At 38.4% G+C, this 15,632-nt stretch overlaps 1 protein-coding gene across 4 annotated transcripts in view; it reads left to right on the top strand.

The window, feature by feature from the left end:
• Window positions 1-6,881: 6,881 nt before the first annotated feature.
• The window catches only part of myo3a (myosin IIIA), a 56,841-nt gene continuing 48,090 nt past the window's right edge, over window positions 6,882-15,632 (top strand). For 2 of the 4 annotated variants that reach the window (XM_053342565.1, XM_053342566.1), the window contains exons 1-2: window positions 6,894-7,061; window positions 9,599-9,733. In XM_053342565.1, coding sequence (XP_053198540.1) covers window positions 6,894-7,061; window positions 9,599-9,733 — 303 coding nt within the window. Of the gene's footprint in view, window positions 7,062-9,598; window positions 9,734-15,632 lie in introns of all 4 variants that reach the window. The other 2 variants (XM_053342568.1, XM_053342567.1) reach the window with 2 other exon arrangements.

Here is a 15,632-nt window from a genome sequence, read left to right as displayed (position 1 = left end):
ATTTTGAGGTAAGACAAGCCATCCAATACCACATATTCAGACCTCATAGTGGTGCGAAAAGTCATTAGGATTCATGACTTGGGAACCACAAACGTTTTATATCATATATCGGAATGTGGTAAACCGACCGACCAACCAACATTAACATCGATTTCCATACCACTGGAATAGCTAAGAACCAAGCAATTAGCATAATGAGGCAGAAAATAGTGCCATCTAGATATATTCAAATACCACATAATTGGATCTGAACACCCAGAAAAATGAAAAGAACGTTGGACACATCAGTTTATTTCCAAATTATTTATAAAGTGGAAAAACTAATGGCTGCATATCAAGACATAAAAAGAACTTTGAACTTAAAAGATGAATGGTGGCTGTTCAATACTTCTCACGTCATGGGTTCCTTGCATAGACGTTTTTCCACCAATTGTATTTTTCTGTTGTCACACAGTGAGGCTAAGAGGTGTGTCCAGTCTGCACACTGAGTTGGACCCATGCCCACTCTAATCATACGGCTATTAAAGCCATCAGTGCATCTCCATCCTTGGTCTTGGTTCAGCTTCCAGGAGCCATTTGTAAAGCAGTGGAGCAGGAAATGAGGTTGGTTTGCTGCAGCCGCCCAAGCCTTGAGGATGTGCTTGGGGGAGCCACACTTAAGTCGGCACGTTGATCATGTGGGGTCCCTCACAGACGGAGAGCACGGGGGTGGGGGGTCATCATTGGGGCGGGTGGGCAGGCTTGATGACAGAAGTAGGATTCACAATGTGCTGGTAATGGACAGAGACATCACTGGCCCCAAGATTTATTACTGGCAAAAAACCAGGGGCCCCGAAGCCGATTGATTGATGAAGGTTTAAGGCTCGGTCAAAGTACTGGACCTACTCTAGCTCCTCTTTTGGAAATGAAATATTAGATCTTCTCTACAGCAATTCGATAGAGAGTTTTTAAAGGATATCTTCTGATTCTTCTTTAAAATCTTCTTTTTGCTCTTTTCTCTTTTCCTCTTTCTTCTCCTTTCCAATGGGACGACAACAGAAATCAGTCCTGTCTCTATTACGGCAGTCATTACGGACTTTGCTAGTAAACTTTGCCATAATCAATCTTTTAGGGACTTGTTAAGATATCAGAAACAGCTAAATACCATATGAACATCAGTTACTCCGAAACATTGCCAAAATCACAAACTTAGTCCTAAAAAAGATTAAATCAAATGATTCCATACAATTATCAGAAGGAAAGGGCAAAAAGCACAGCAGTAATAATAACTTTGATTTATAAAGCACTTACCAAGTAATAAGGATGAAGTGCTTTCCCAGGTGAGGAAATTCAAACAAAAGCATTAAGGACAATTGCAACTGCAAGAGGCATTAAAACCAGTCAAGATAGCAAAATCCCTTTGAAGATTTTCAGAATCATTACTATTGTGACAATAGAAGGCATTCCTAACTTTTCCTCCTATAATTTTGAATTCAAAATGTTATATTGAGTTGGAGCAACAACAATTAGATGAATACACCAATGTACTAATCTTTAGATTCAGCGTTCAGTGTGTTTTTCTGTCTCTGATGGGTACGTGCCTCTAATTGTTTAGGGGAAAACAATCAATGTGCCATCTGCTAGTCTGTATGATAAATTAACAGCTTCATTGCTCAAGCAATTACTTTCTGACATTTTGAGCAGAATCAATAATTTGTAGGCAGTAAGTCATAGCTGCATGAAATCGCACTTTTCCAGTACATGAAGAGGTTGTTAAAGGATGTAACTGAGCAAAGTTTTGAAGTGCTGTATGCACTATTAAATATAAAAGGTATTATTAATGTAAACAAATGGTACAATCACAAGACAAATGATATGATTGGTATGATGTTATAATGATGATAATTTGCACATCATAAGCATTGCTTGTGGCGAGTGATTCTCAAGATTAAGATCCCATTTCCTCTTTCCCCTTCACTGAATCTGTGATCGGCCTTTATGCAAGCAAGTGTCAAATAAATGGTCGTCTCACTTTTTAATGAGTCACCAAGTCTGCAGCTTTATTTGTTAGCAGGTTGTCAAAGGATATAATGGATTTAACTTTCTAAGAAGCCAACAGCTCTGTAGTTACAAATGTTAAAATCTAAACAAGATTATAGTCATCTGTAACCATACTTTTTAATTCATAATTAATACATTTTTTAATAGTGCTTGAAGAGTAATTATGGTTAGGAAGCAAGCTCACTTAAATTGTTAGCAAAGATCCTGCATGAATCAAGTTAAGCAAAGTCAAGTGAGAAGACATTTAGGAAACTATGCAGGGCTTTTTTTAGTCCTAGAGAAAGGAAATTTAATCTAGTTGACCTTTACTTTTTTCAGATTTTTTCTCTACTAACATCTCATAATGACTGTTGTAGTGTTAAAACACAACATCTAACATCCTGGATTTATTTGAACATAAAGTTTTAAATTTCACCAGTCTCTGACCTGAACTCTTAACTTAGTCCAGCTCTGGCTCAGCCCCACAGCGACTCTTTCCCCAGCAGCGGCTGTGTAATGGGACACTGCTAAATGATGCTGAGAGCGCTCCAACGCAGTCATGGCCTGTTACACCTGACTCGCTCCTCACTGCATGTCTCGATGTTCTCTACTGTTGTTGGCTTGTCTTCTCTAGGATAATTTATGACACTATCAGACTCATCGGCTGTTGGCAACTGGACGTACTCATGCTAAAACTAATTACTTGAGCCTAATAACCTCTGGTATGCTCTGCAATATTGTGTTCCTTATCCTTGATGTATAATACATAGCAGAGGAGTTTGGGGGCACACAGGAACAACATCCTGCTCTTGCTAATGCTACCATCCACAACTGATACTCAAGCATGTAAATGCAAGAGTAAGTATGATGGTGACATTTGGTTTTTTTATAAGTTTTGTCACTGAGTATGCTACTAATGCTAATAGCTTATATATATATTGTCTTGGCTGGACTTTAAATGTGTGCATCTTGTAATTGCTTCCTCTGTTGTAAACATGGCTACTTCATTTGGATTTCTTATTTGCAAACTTTGGGAGTGGCTCAACATCTGCGTGTGTTTACCTATGTGTGTGTGTGTGTGTGTGTGTGTGTGTGTGTGCATGCATGTGTGTAAGTGTTTGCTTTACCCTTCCTATCCATCTGTCTCTGTTGTCTTTGTTCCCTTTTACCATCAGCAATCAAAGGTCAGTAAATATGAATACTGAAATAGCTTTTAATTTATTGATATGCTATAATTTGCTAAAATGTGTATTGAGTGATGTTTCTTAATGTTCAGTGTGTTCTCTGTGTGAAATTATAATCCTACTTAACTGTGGATGCTGAGCAGTTAGTCGTCTCCGTACCTGCTTTGCCTTTTTAAAATGCCTCTCAACATTTTTATCTGGAATACTCACGCGGAGATTTTTATGCCAAAGTGTCGACTGTGTTCATATACCTGACCACTGAACAAACTGTGCTCTTATACTGTAATGTCAGCAATAAATACTGATGTAACTCTTACATAACTGTTTGTATGTTGGCAACAGCAAAGTTGACCTATTGTACGTTTGCATAATTGCATCTCATTACTCTTTTACAAAAATCCTGCGCTCTAAGTGAAAGTATTGTTCTTTCTGACTTTGATGTGTCTAGCGAGGCAGATTATCTTGGCTTGTAGACCTGCCGTCTGCTTGTGCCAAGGTTAAGACGAAACTTTAACCCACTCATCAGCGTCACAGATTAGTCCTGGTTGGTTTTCCTTTTTTGCCAAATGGATCTTATGTTTCCTGTAAGAGCTTCAAGTGGTCAAACCGCTGCTTAGATGCAACTCAAATGAAAGACTACATTTCCAATTAGGATATTTGTGTAATTGTGTAATTTAGCTTTGGATTTTTAGATATGTATAAAAGTGTATTCTTTCATTCAAAACCACTGTAGTGCATATGTTCATGGAGTATACAGTTACACATGTGCAGTTCATTATTTTCTGTACATGTACACAGACTGTGTTAATGTCACATCTCTAAACAACAAACTAAAAGTGACAGCAAGCTAGTACTCCAGGGCAAACAAGGTTAGATAAACCCCATGCACACACAAACACACACATACACTGTATCCTCTAAGGGGTTATATCCTTGCACCCTGTGCTCTTGTTGGAGGTGTCCAGTGTGAGTCCTTAGGTTTCACCCTCCTGTCTCATGTGTCACAGCATGTTGTCACATATAGAGACAGTGATATATTATTGAAAGTGTCTGCAGGTTACTTAGACACTGTACATTAGGCTAACATGAGTGCAATTACCTTACGTGGGAGTGCATGTATAGGAGTCTAATTGCTGGGCATAGGCAATGACTGATAATATCTCTGCAAAATAATCTCAGTTTTATCTCACTCTGGAGTGATTTATTCACAGTAACTCAATCAAAAAGGATTTAAATAATCATAATAATCATGATGTATTTAGATAAAATCACAGCTGTGAGGTGAATCTAAAATAGCACCCTGTAGCTGTACATAAATAAAGTGACCACTGATAATGAATAGAAGAATTGCCCCCTGCAGCACTGTGTGCTAAGGCTTTCTAACCAGCTTTCCTTTGTGTATGAATGGGTGTCTATATGAGGAAAGGCTCATGCTGCAACAGTGGCTAATTCCTGGTAATCCCATGGTATCTTCTACCACTTAGAGATGGTTTCCAATGGCAGCCCTGGAGCAGGGGAATTGCTAGTGAGATTAGCTCGCGTTAGCTCCTCCTCTGTGGTTCACACTCCCAGGCAGGCCGGACTAGCCTGCCACAGCTTTCATGCTAACCTTTTACACAGAAATGGATTAATTACTTTTCCAAAATGCCCAACGTCCTGTTTAGAGGACAATGTAAGTTTGTTTTAATTTATGCTGCTTTTATTGTGGTTTTAGTTTTGTGGGTGTTTGTGAGGACTCAGTTTGAATGCAAAACTCTGAAAGCAGAAACAGGCACCCTTGTTTTAAGGGATTTATGACAGGTGTGTATATGTGTGGGTGTGTATATGGAGGTGTTTGTGTAAGATTTAGCAATATTTTCTCTTTATATATTTTTTGTTTTGCTCTAACTAACTTTCCTTTACACATTTCCACACAAAGATTTAATCTTGTTTTTTCTCTCTTAATCCAAATGAATAGCTAATTGTGTTTAAGCAGTTCCTTGTGATCCAAATGCAGAGAGAAAAACAGCATGGGGCAACAGATATCAGCTTTTGAAATTTGAAATTGCTGAATAGCTCTGTAAGTAGGAAACACACACTAACCCTCTGAGATTTTAGACCAGAAACTAAATATCGAGGGATGTTTATATTGCAAAATCATCAATTAAGGAGTTGTCAGTAATCAGATGTTTTTTTTTAAAAAATTAGCATTTAGCTACATGTCACAGTCTTCAAATTGGAAAAAATGCCAATTTGTTAAATTATAGAAAGCTACAGATTACTGAGTGCCTAGATGAGGTAAATGGAGGCTTGGCTTGGCATTTACTATCAATAGCTACAAGCATACAGTACATTATGATTATGATTCTCTAATCCCCACATAATGAAACCCTTTTGATCTCACCATGAGCCATTTATTGCTCCAAAAAGGTCATAATATCAACTACTATTGTGACAGTGTAATGCATACGTATATATGTATTCAACACATAGCTACAGCAAGTTAAATCTAATAAAATTGTAAGTGACATCAGTCCAAGAAATAACTGCGCATACCCAGTCTTTCCAGATATAGACGAGTCATTTCAAATAAAAGTGAGGACAGTTGGTTGTTTCTTTTTGTTTTTTTTATTGTTGCACACATACAGTGAAACATAAGTGAGGAATTTAACACACTTTGAGCTCAAACCAGACTTCAAAGTTCTGTCTGAGATCCAGAAACACTGTCAGGTGTAAATGAAGGTCACCACGTGTTTACTGCCTGTACTTCTGTTAAATGGAAGGAAAAGGTGTTCACAGTTTACTCAGCATTTATATTTTAACACTATAACACCATACATCTTTGCAGTGTTGCTATACTGTTAAATCCCCTAAAACCGTAACGTAACCCCCAACTATGCAACCACCACCGGATTATCCTCTAGTTAAATACTTGATTTGCTTTCAGTTTAATTCCCAAACAAACCAGCATGACTGGACTTTAGAACAATAGACCACCCACTCATTTTATCTGATTTACTTTTACTATTCTGTACCCAGCGGGTCAAAATATGCCACAAAGGTAAATTACTTTTCAGAAAGGTAATCTGTCAAATGTGTCTTAAATGGACGTTTAAGGTATGATAGTCATTAACTGGTGGCTAACAGAATGCTAATTTCTGTAATCTGAATCATTGCATGTATATTTGCATACTAGGCACAAATGATGGACCGTGCTACTAACATATTCCTACAACACATTTCAAATATGGTATATTTTAATATAGCTAGCTCATGACTAAGATACAAAAAGTAGATTTCTTTCAAAAAGTAATAAAAAACTAAATCTGAGGAATCCTACATAAATGTTATCTTTACAGTTGTGTTTTTGATTTGATTGTAAGTTTGTATACTACCCTTTCAGAGTTATGTATTTTCTGATATCTATACTGTGTTTGGCTTGTTTAGCTTTGTCCTGTTTTAATGATTAAGGTCATTTTAAATGGCTGTTTGTTTATTGTTGTTGTGGACCCCAGGAAGACTAGCAAACACTTTGTGGAAGCTAATGAGGATCTGAATAAATAATAAAGATGAGAATAAGGTGTTCTCTATGTTTACACAGATTCAATCATCAGTCTGTTCATACTGAATATAAACAAGGTTTCCTCCTAGCTACCGTTTTATTTAACAGTGACCATTGTGTTTATTCTCCATAGGAGATCTCTCCTGAAGATGTTTCCACAATCAGGGAAATCGATTGTCTTTGACAACTTTCCAGATCCAAGCGACACCTGGGAAATCATTGAGACAATTGGCAAAGGGACCTATGGAAAAGTCTACAAAGTGCTTAACAAAATTGATGGAAGTAAAGCAGCAGTAAAGATATTGGATCCTATCCATGTAAGTGGTGTTTTAGGATGTTTTCTTTTTTAAATGATATTCAAGCAATATCTTACATATCATCTTATTTAAACTCAAATCTTAGGTTATAAAACAATGTCTCTTTGTGTAATCTGAAGTTCGCATATTTTATACTGTTTGGATAATGTCTTTAGTCTGAGTCATGCACATGTTGCAGTCAGTGCATGTTAATGCAGCTATAAGCTTGTGGTGTGTTTATGCCTTTGGTGGAAGCACAGGGTGGACAAATTACTGTCCTGTGGCCCTAAAAACCTTATATTTACAGCATCTGTATATTACAGATTTAGACACTAGCACAGATTAAATTCTTGTCTCGTTTGATCTATCTTAACTTTACAGTTTGTTATGCTCACTCAGTATTTGTACGTTAGTTTTACTCTCAGTCTTACAGTGTGCACCTTAAATTTAATTCCATTTAATCTCTACAAAATGCATGGGAACATACGCATATGTAGAAAAAATTTAAATATGATGAGCTATATGATTTAAATGAGCAATGTCATCCAGAAATAATCATATTCATAGTTTATTTATGGCTTATTTGGTAAAATGCCTAAACCTACATTAAAAAATGTAATAGGATGGTATAATGGAAATTGAAACAGTAACAAAAACATTTATTTTCATGCATTTTTGTAATTCATTCCTTTCATGTAGAGAAAACTAATCAGGATATTAAAATTAGAGGTTAAAAGGTGTGAAAAGTTCAGACAAGCACGCTCAAAGATCTCTGATAGATCTGATCCATCGTCAGCATAGTGGATGACTCACTAGCCCCTCCCTTGACAAGATAAACATCATCCTGCTCGGCTTTACTCTGCACACAGGACATTTAGTAAAGGAGTTTCTTCTAATTATTCTCCCATCTACAAACATCAGCACATTATTGGAGCAAATTGCTTCTGATGAATTGTTCATTATCAGTGCAGCATATCATGGCGGTACTCTGATAATTTTAGGCTGTTTTGCTTGTGCAGCGTACAGCCAAAACACATTTGGGTGTGTGAGGTGAAATGTGGCGTACAGAAAGAGCAACAGCTTTATGCAATGTTGCTGGTGGTAGTGTGGGACTGATCCGTCCACAGGAAGGAAATTGTTGGGGAACAATGAAAGAGATCATTTGTTTAGATTTGTTATTGCACATTATCCCTCCATTTTTTGTTTAACACTGATATGTAACGTAATCAGTTGTGACTGTTTTCAGACATTAATGGAGCCTTTCATACTTTATTTTGCCATGCAGCCTCTGTGTTTTACCCCAAACACCAGTTAGAGAAATTAGATGTCATTATGTCCTGCATAAACTGATAATACCTCCACACTGTTGTCTATTTTTAAGGTACGGTGAACTTTATGGCTTATTTAGCAGCACTAATGAGGAGCCACTTTCATCTATTAAATCCAGCCTTCACCTTAATGAAAGTCTCATTAGTCTTTTGTGAAGTTGTTACTGTTTCTCATTATTGAGAAATGATTATCTACAGACCACTAGGCTGTGAGGACCATCATTACTATCATTTAAATCACAGCGTTGATTACTTAACATATAGAGTCACATACAGTGAAAGTGCTTTTATATGCTATATGGTATGCTTGGTTTCAGATTATGAGTTGTATAAGCACTGTCAAGTGGTTTTGCTTCAGTTATGAGACTGCTATTGCCAATCTGTACCCATCTCTTAAAAATGTGATGAACTTAGACTAACCTCAACACAAATTCTGTTTTTTATCACATTAAATCAGAATATTGTTATATGATAGGTTCATAAAAAGGTCAACAACAATTAAAAGTAAACAGGAATTAGTATTCATTAAAATATCATGTGTTTACCAAATGTTTTCTACCTCAGTGGTTTCTATATAAATGTATCCTGTCTTGCAGCATCATACAACAGAAAAGAATCCCATAATTGTTATAATTAAGATGTTGTGGATTGCCCTTTTCACCCACATTAAACTCCAGGGTCAACAAAAGAAACTTCACAAACTGTTCTAAAGAGCAGCAGCAGTGTGCTTAGAGGGATAAGCCTGCTCAGACAAGAGGATCAATACCACTTCTACATCTGTCTTTTAATCATTGAGTTAGAAACAGGAGTCGGTTAGCTTAACTTAGCATTAAGACTTGAAGCAGGGGGAAACAGTTAGCCTGGCTCTGTTTAAAGTTGGAAAATCTTGTTTTAACACTTTTTGTGTCAATGAAAAACCTCATGGTCTAGCTAGCTGTTTCCACCTGTTTTCAGTCTTTATGCTAAGCTATGCTAACAGGAATCCGGGTTCCGGCTTCATATTTAATGTATTGACATAGGAGTAAATAATAAGCATTTTTCCAAAAATGGGAAATAATTCCTTTAAACTGGAAGGCTCGTATCACCACCATTCAATCTTTTTCCTCACGCTTTCCTCACCACAAAGTATCTCAAAACAGAAACATTTAAACATGAGCAAATAATGACTTTATAGGTAACAAACTGAGTCTGTTCTGTATGTTTAACTGATGTTTGTCCTTTGTTTTGCAGGACATCGATGAGGAGATTGAAGCAGAGTACAACATCCTTAAAGCTCTGTCTGACCACTCCAATGTTGTCAAATTCTACGGGATGTACTACAAGAAGGATGTGAAATGTGGGGATCAGTTGTGGCTAGTACTGGAGGTAAGATCACCTGAACAGAAAAGCCACCGCATGTTTGTCACAACCAATATATTTGACAAAGACTTGCGTGTATCCTACCGGAGCTATACCGTGCAGACAAAGATCATGAAGATGAAGATTAAAGGTCAGATTGGACTTCACACAGCCAGTCTCTCCAGGTTTATGTAGCGGTAACCAAATCTGACCAGGGATTACGTAACACTAAGCTACTATAGGCAGTCTTGGAGTTTACTTATAGGCAACCTAGGGATTTGTTTGTCGGCCAGTTAGCATTACAGACATGTTGATTGGGGGTGGGGGTGGGGGATCGCTTGTGTGTTGTAGGCTCCCTGCTGAGAGCACAGATTTCTGTTTACAGTGACTGTCTCATTGAATTAGTTTTTACACCTGGCACGCTGGAACAAAGGTCAAAATGTCTCTTTGCGTAGCTGTTGTTTGGGTTTTTTAAATTTTTTTTAGGTTATGCACCCAAATTTTTATATGTAAAATGTTTTAACTTTGAACAAAAATGTCTTGCACCCACAGTCATACAGCAATGGTTATATCCACCTGATTTGTGATATTTAATCTGAACTTCAGCAGGACCTTGGTGGTGCCGCTGAAGCTTTCTGTACATCTAAAAATGACTCGCCTCCAGCTCTCTAGTTCTTCATCTTTCATATTTCCTTGCCTGCTGTAGCGCTTTTGAAATGTCAGGCTCCTGACAAACATGTAATGGAGGTCAACCTCAGAGAAGGAAAGTGTTTGTGGGGTACAACACGGCGGCAAATGTCGGTTTTCTTTGGCTTTTGACTTTCTGACTGTGTAATTTGTGTTCCTGCTTTGATAGAAAGTCGTACAAACCTGAAGACATCTGGTAAACATGATCAGCAGACTTAAGAGGTTTGATAAGATATAATGCAGGGGAAGTTTCACAGCACTGGAGCAGACTGAAGTGGATGAAGGCCACTGACTTTGATGATCTCTTTGCTTTTCATTTATAGCACCATTTTTGCATTTAAGTGAAACATATATTTTCAACTATTACATGTATCGCCATGAAATGTGCTATAGATATTCATCATCCTCATAAGATGAAAGCTAGTGACTTTAAAGGATAATTACCGTTTTTTACAACCTGGACCTTATTTCTAGCATAAAATACGATCATTTACTCACCCAGACAACTTTGGTGTCATTTGGAGTCGTTCAGACGAAATTAGCTCCAGTGGAGTGCTGCGTATATCCATAAAATGCGAGTACAGGGGCCGCAACATCAACATCCGGGGTCTGTAGGTTGACCTACTAACCTCTGATCTGGATGATGTCATTTCAGATGATGTCAGATCAGCGGTTAGTAGGTCAACCTACAGACCCCGGATGTTGATAACATGCCACCACAGGCTCGGAGGGGAATAGCACTAACGTATCATAACAAAATATTGGTGATAACATAACTCGACTGCTAGCTCGGCGGCTAACTCGGTTGCTAACTCGACTGCTAGCTCGGCTGCTAATTCGGCTGCTAGCTCGGCGGCTAACTCATCTGCTAACTCAGCTAACTGTAGACGGGATCATCCCTATGTTCCCCGGTCACATAGGACCCGGGTAACATAGGACCCGCATTATACGGATATACGCAGCACTCCACTGGAGCTAATTTCGTCTGAACGACTCCAAATGACACCAAAGTTGTCTGGGTGAGTAAATGATCGTATTTTATGCTAGAAATAAGGTCCAGGTTGTAAAAAACGGTAATTATCCTTTAACAACCTCCTGAGTTAGTGGTTTTTGATTTTGGCTTTGGTTCAAAGAGAAATGCCCCTGTAAGTATATGATTGATTGCCATGAAATTTGGTACAGACATCAGTGTTCAGTGGTAGTTTTCTTAAACGTCATCATCATGTCAACTCAGACTGCAGCAAAGTAAATGAGCAAACCTAGTGGCATTCCCACCTTTAGCTGTACTTTGTGTTTAGCACTAATAGTCTAAGGTTAGCTAAAACCAACAAAGTGAACATGATGAACATGATACCTGCTAACCATCAGCATTTTAGCCTGTTAGCTTGCTAAAGTTAACATTTAAATACAGACTTACAGACCTGCTAGCATCAGTGTGAGTGTGGTTTATGTTTACATGGACACACATGAGTGACATTTTGAATTTGCACTACTGCTTTGGATGTAAATGTTGCAAATATTTCTTGTTTTTAGATTCATTTTAAGACATAGAGATACACAACTGATTCAACAGAATACCAACATAATGCAGTGTTTCCCACAGGACAGGCATCTATTTGTGGTGGTGGTGTGGTCCTCAGCTCATTTTTGATTCTCCCCAAATGAGAAAATGATCGCTCCCCCTCACAGCTTGTCACATAAACATTAGGGAAGACTAACTGCAGGCCAAACTTCAATATGGTTTCAGCATGTTTGAGGGTGACATGTCTGTTTCAGCCAACATGAAGGATCGGAACTGCAGACACATAAAACACGCTGTTCCGCCTACGGGACGGACCGGAAGTTGGGAGGTAGCGACAAGTTCTTCTGAATGTTTTAAACACCAACCCTTCAACATATATATTCATGCGGTACATTGTTAGAAAGCTTAGATTCTCCTGATTCATTCAAGACCACTCACGAATTATATAGTTGCTCACAACCGTAATAGTATTAGCGGTTAGCTCGGCTAGCCACTTAGCTAAAGTAAGCTAACAGCTATAATGCTACATACCTTCAAAGTCTTCCCTTTATCCACAACGATCATCTTATGACTCAGGACTTTCTGTACAGCTCGACAAGTCTCCATTCTGCTGAAATATGAAATCCGTTTCCATAAAACCGGAATACTTTCCTCAATATGTCCATGTATTTAGTCCAACACGTAACGTAACACACACGGAACAAACCATAAACGGTCTGTTTACGTCATTTCCTGACCTACACGTACATCTGTGGGACACGTGACTGTTTTGTTTACGTCCGTGAGCTCCTCTTGTTTCATACGACACCACCACACACCAGCAGATAGCCTCCGGTCTTCGTCGTCTTCGTCTTCGTCTTCGTCGTCGTCTTCTTCTTCTTCTTCGTCTTCGTCGTCGTCGTCGTCGTCTTCTTCTTCTGGCCGACCAGGTGCATTAAGTGCGTCTTCTTTGGTTTTATTGCCGCCACATACTGCCCCGGATTTGTAACGACAAGCTACATTCACAGACAGAGTCTCATTATAATTATTTTATGAGCGAGAAAAAAGCCGAAAAATCTATTTGTGGCGGACGTAATTCTTTAGTGGCGGACCGCCACCAATAAATGAATGTGTGGGAAACACTGTAATGGGAAAAACATCAACCCTAAACCTAACCCAATAACATGGTGGAAAAGAACAAATAACATAATAACATGGAATATTTGTTTCTGTGCATCTTGGCATACCACTATTTCAGGTATTTTCTTAATCTTCAGTTGCTTAGATTTGCAAACATGTTCTCTCTTAGGTCTTAATAAACTAACATTTAATGTCTGCACCTTAAAAAGCAATGACCATTTCTATTAACTACCCTCCACATGGTGCTGTTCCTTTATTCAGCTGCAGCAGTGCTAGAACACAGTGTCCATATTTCTGTAATCCAAGCTCAGTGGGCTTTGCATCAATTGCCGCAGTGTTATGCTAACCCAGTAGATAGTTTTCACCTCTCCAGCTTGTGTTTCCTTCTCTTTTCATCGCTGTCCTTCCTCCTGACCTTTGCAGAGGACCCTACAATTACTTCGCCCAGGATATCAAGTACAATCTAAGATGCTGAATAATCAGAACACAACCTACAGTATAGGAAAACAAAGACCTTAATCTGATAAAGCAGGTCTTATTTTGCACTGTAGTGATTGTTGGTTTTAAAATGTGTTAGCAGTTTTTTTGTTTTTTTTATCTGTCAGGACTCAATTACTGCAAAGAAAAAATAGAAATCTGGTGTTATAGAGGAGTCCACTCAGCTTTTCTACTTTGTTTACTCTGTTTCCTTCTGTGCTTTGCATATTCACTTTAAAAAAAAATCCCTTGCAAAAACTCTGCAGCCAGCAGTCTAAATCTGGTGACTAATCCTGAAGCTGAAATTACTGCTTGACAGTTTAGAAAGTGGATGTGTGTATTGAGGCAGAGGCAGTGTCTAGTGTGTGTGTGTGTGTGTGTGTGTGGAGGTGATGGGGAGGGTACTCTGAAGTAGATGCACATGGGGTTTAGCAGTGAAGAGACAGGAAAGCAGTGAGTGAGGTGGTCATTCACCATGGTTACTGCCCCCCCCCAACCCCCCCTTTCTAAACTGTAATTTTCCATCCTTTAGCTCTGCAGAGATGAGCCTTTCTTTGCCCTGGACTGACAGCAGACCGCTCATTATGAACAGAATTCATACAAATTGCATCCTCTACTTTGTTATCTTCTCATTGGGGTCTGCGAGCTTTTGGCTTTGCCTCTGTAGTGTGCTCCTTTATGATAGCGGATGCGGGCAGACAGGAGCAAGCTTTCATGTATGATGCTATAATTTAGCTCCCGGAGACCTTAAATATACTTCAAAGATAGCGATAATGGAGCGGATTTTATTCTCTAATTAGAAATAAAAAAACTGATTTAGATGTGCATTTCATTTGTGAGCTTCAGTGTTTCATATAAAGAGCCTGTTAAATGAAGGCCAATGTTTTGTACAACCTTTAAAAGCTCACCTTTCAAAGATGTATCTTTTCTTCCATTATGCAAAAATGAGTCACCAAGTCACAAATTGAAATTGCGTTACTATGTGGCTGTACTGCATTTTGAGCCCTAAATTAAATTTGTTGGACCCAAAATTGAACTGCTGTGTTGTTACAATCTTTTATAATAATACGAGCAGTAGTAAATGACATGGGCAAGCTGGTGTGTCCATTTAGACCAGAAACACCTGATCTCGGCTGTGACACCTTGTTTTAACTACTCCACATGTCTCCAACATTATCACCTGATAGATCTTTTGTCCTTATATTCAAAAGACTGACACATCTTCATTCAGACACTTTGCCTCAACACTGATCGAAGCCAGATTTGAACTTATAGAGATACCATGAGTGAACCGACTGTGAACTGTAATTCATCAGCTTTGCCTGCTCGTGTTTTCTCCAGTGTGTTTCTGATGACAGTGGAGATTTGATAGTGACAACATGGGGCAAATTGAAAGACAGTTAAGTAATCCAAACCCTTTTTGGCACTTCCATTGGAAACTACTCTCCTCTGTGTGATCATCTTCTTTGTCACAAAGTGATAAACGAGCTTACTTTGGGTATATAGTGACTGTCCAGTTCAGTAAACTTGCCCTTTTAAGTAGCTGGCATTTTTACAACCTGGCTGGACAAGTCTCCCATTGTCACTACAAATCACAGAGTGAGTATATTTATTTACTTTGGTATATAATGAATGTATGACATGGCCTGAGAACCTACAGTACAATACACCTATTGTTGTAGTTACACTATAACAATTACAAATCAAAGCTGAACTGTTAGTTAGACACCTGTTAATGTAACCACCTCCACGAAAATGTGTATAGGGAAGTAAAACATTTGCTGTGCTCAGGCATTAGGAAATAGAAGAAAAAACAGCAAGAGGGGCCTTCATCATCACCAAACATGCACCAGCATTTTTAGAGCTTCATAGAGACAATTGAAAGTGTAAAAACTACAATTGTCTCTGCAGAACTTAATCAAACATTTTGAGATTCAGATTCAGTGGCTGAAAAACATAAGAAGCATATGACAGCAGACAGACCCGGAGTTTGTTAAATGATGCTTACAGAAGGATTTAATGGCTATAGAGGCAATGTGATTTGGGAATTTGGGCCAATACTGAGAAAATAAGACTTTTTGAAGAAATGCAATGAAAGTATGGAAAAAAACACTAATGGAA

The sequence above is a fragment of the Scomber japonicus genome, chromosome 21 (assembly GCF_027409825.1).
Source record: "Scomber japonicus isolate fScoJap1 chromosome 21, fScoJap1.pri, whole genome shotgun sequence".
Classification (NCBI taxonomy): Eukaryota; Metazoa; Chordata; class Actinopteri; order Scombriformes; family Scombridae; genus Scomber; species Scomber japonicus.
The sequence above is the reverse complement of the archived record's forward strand: the minus strand, read 5'-3'. Positions and strand labels throughout refer to the sequence as shown.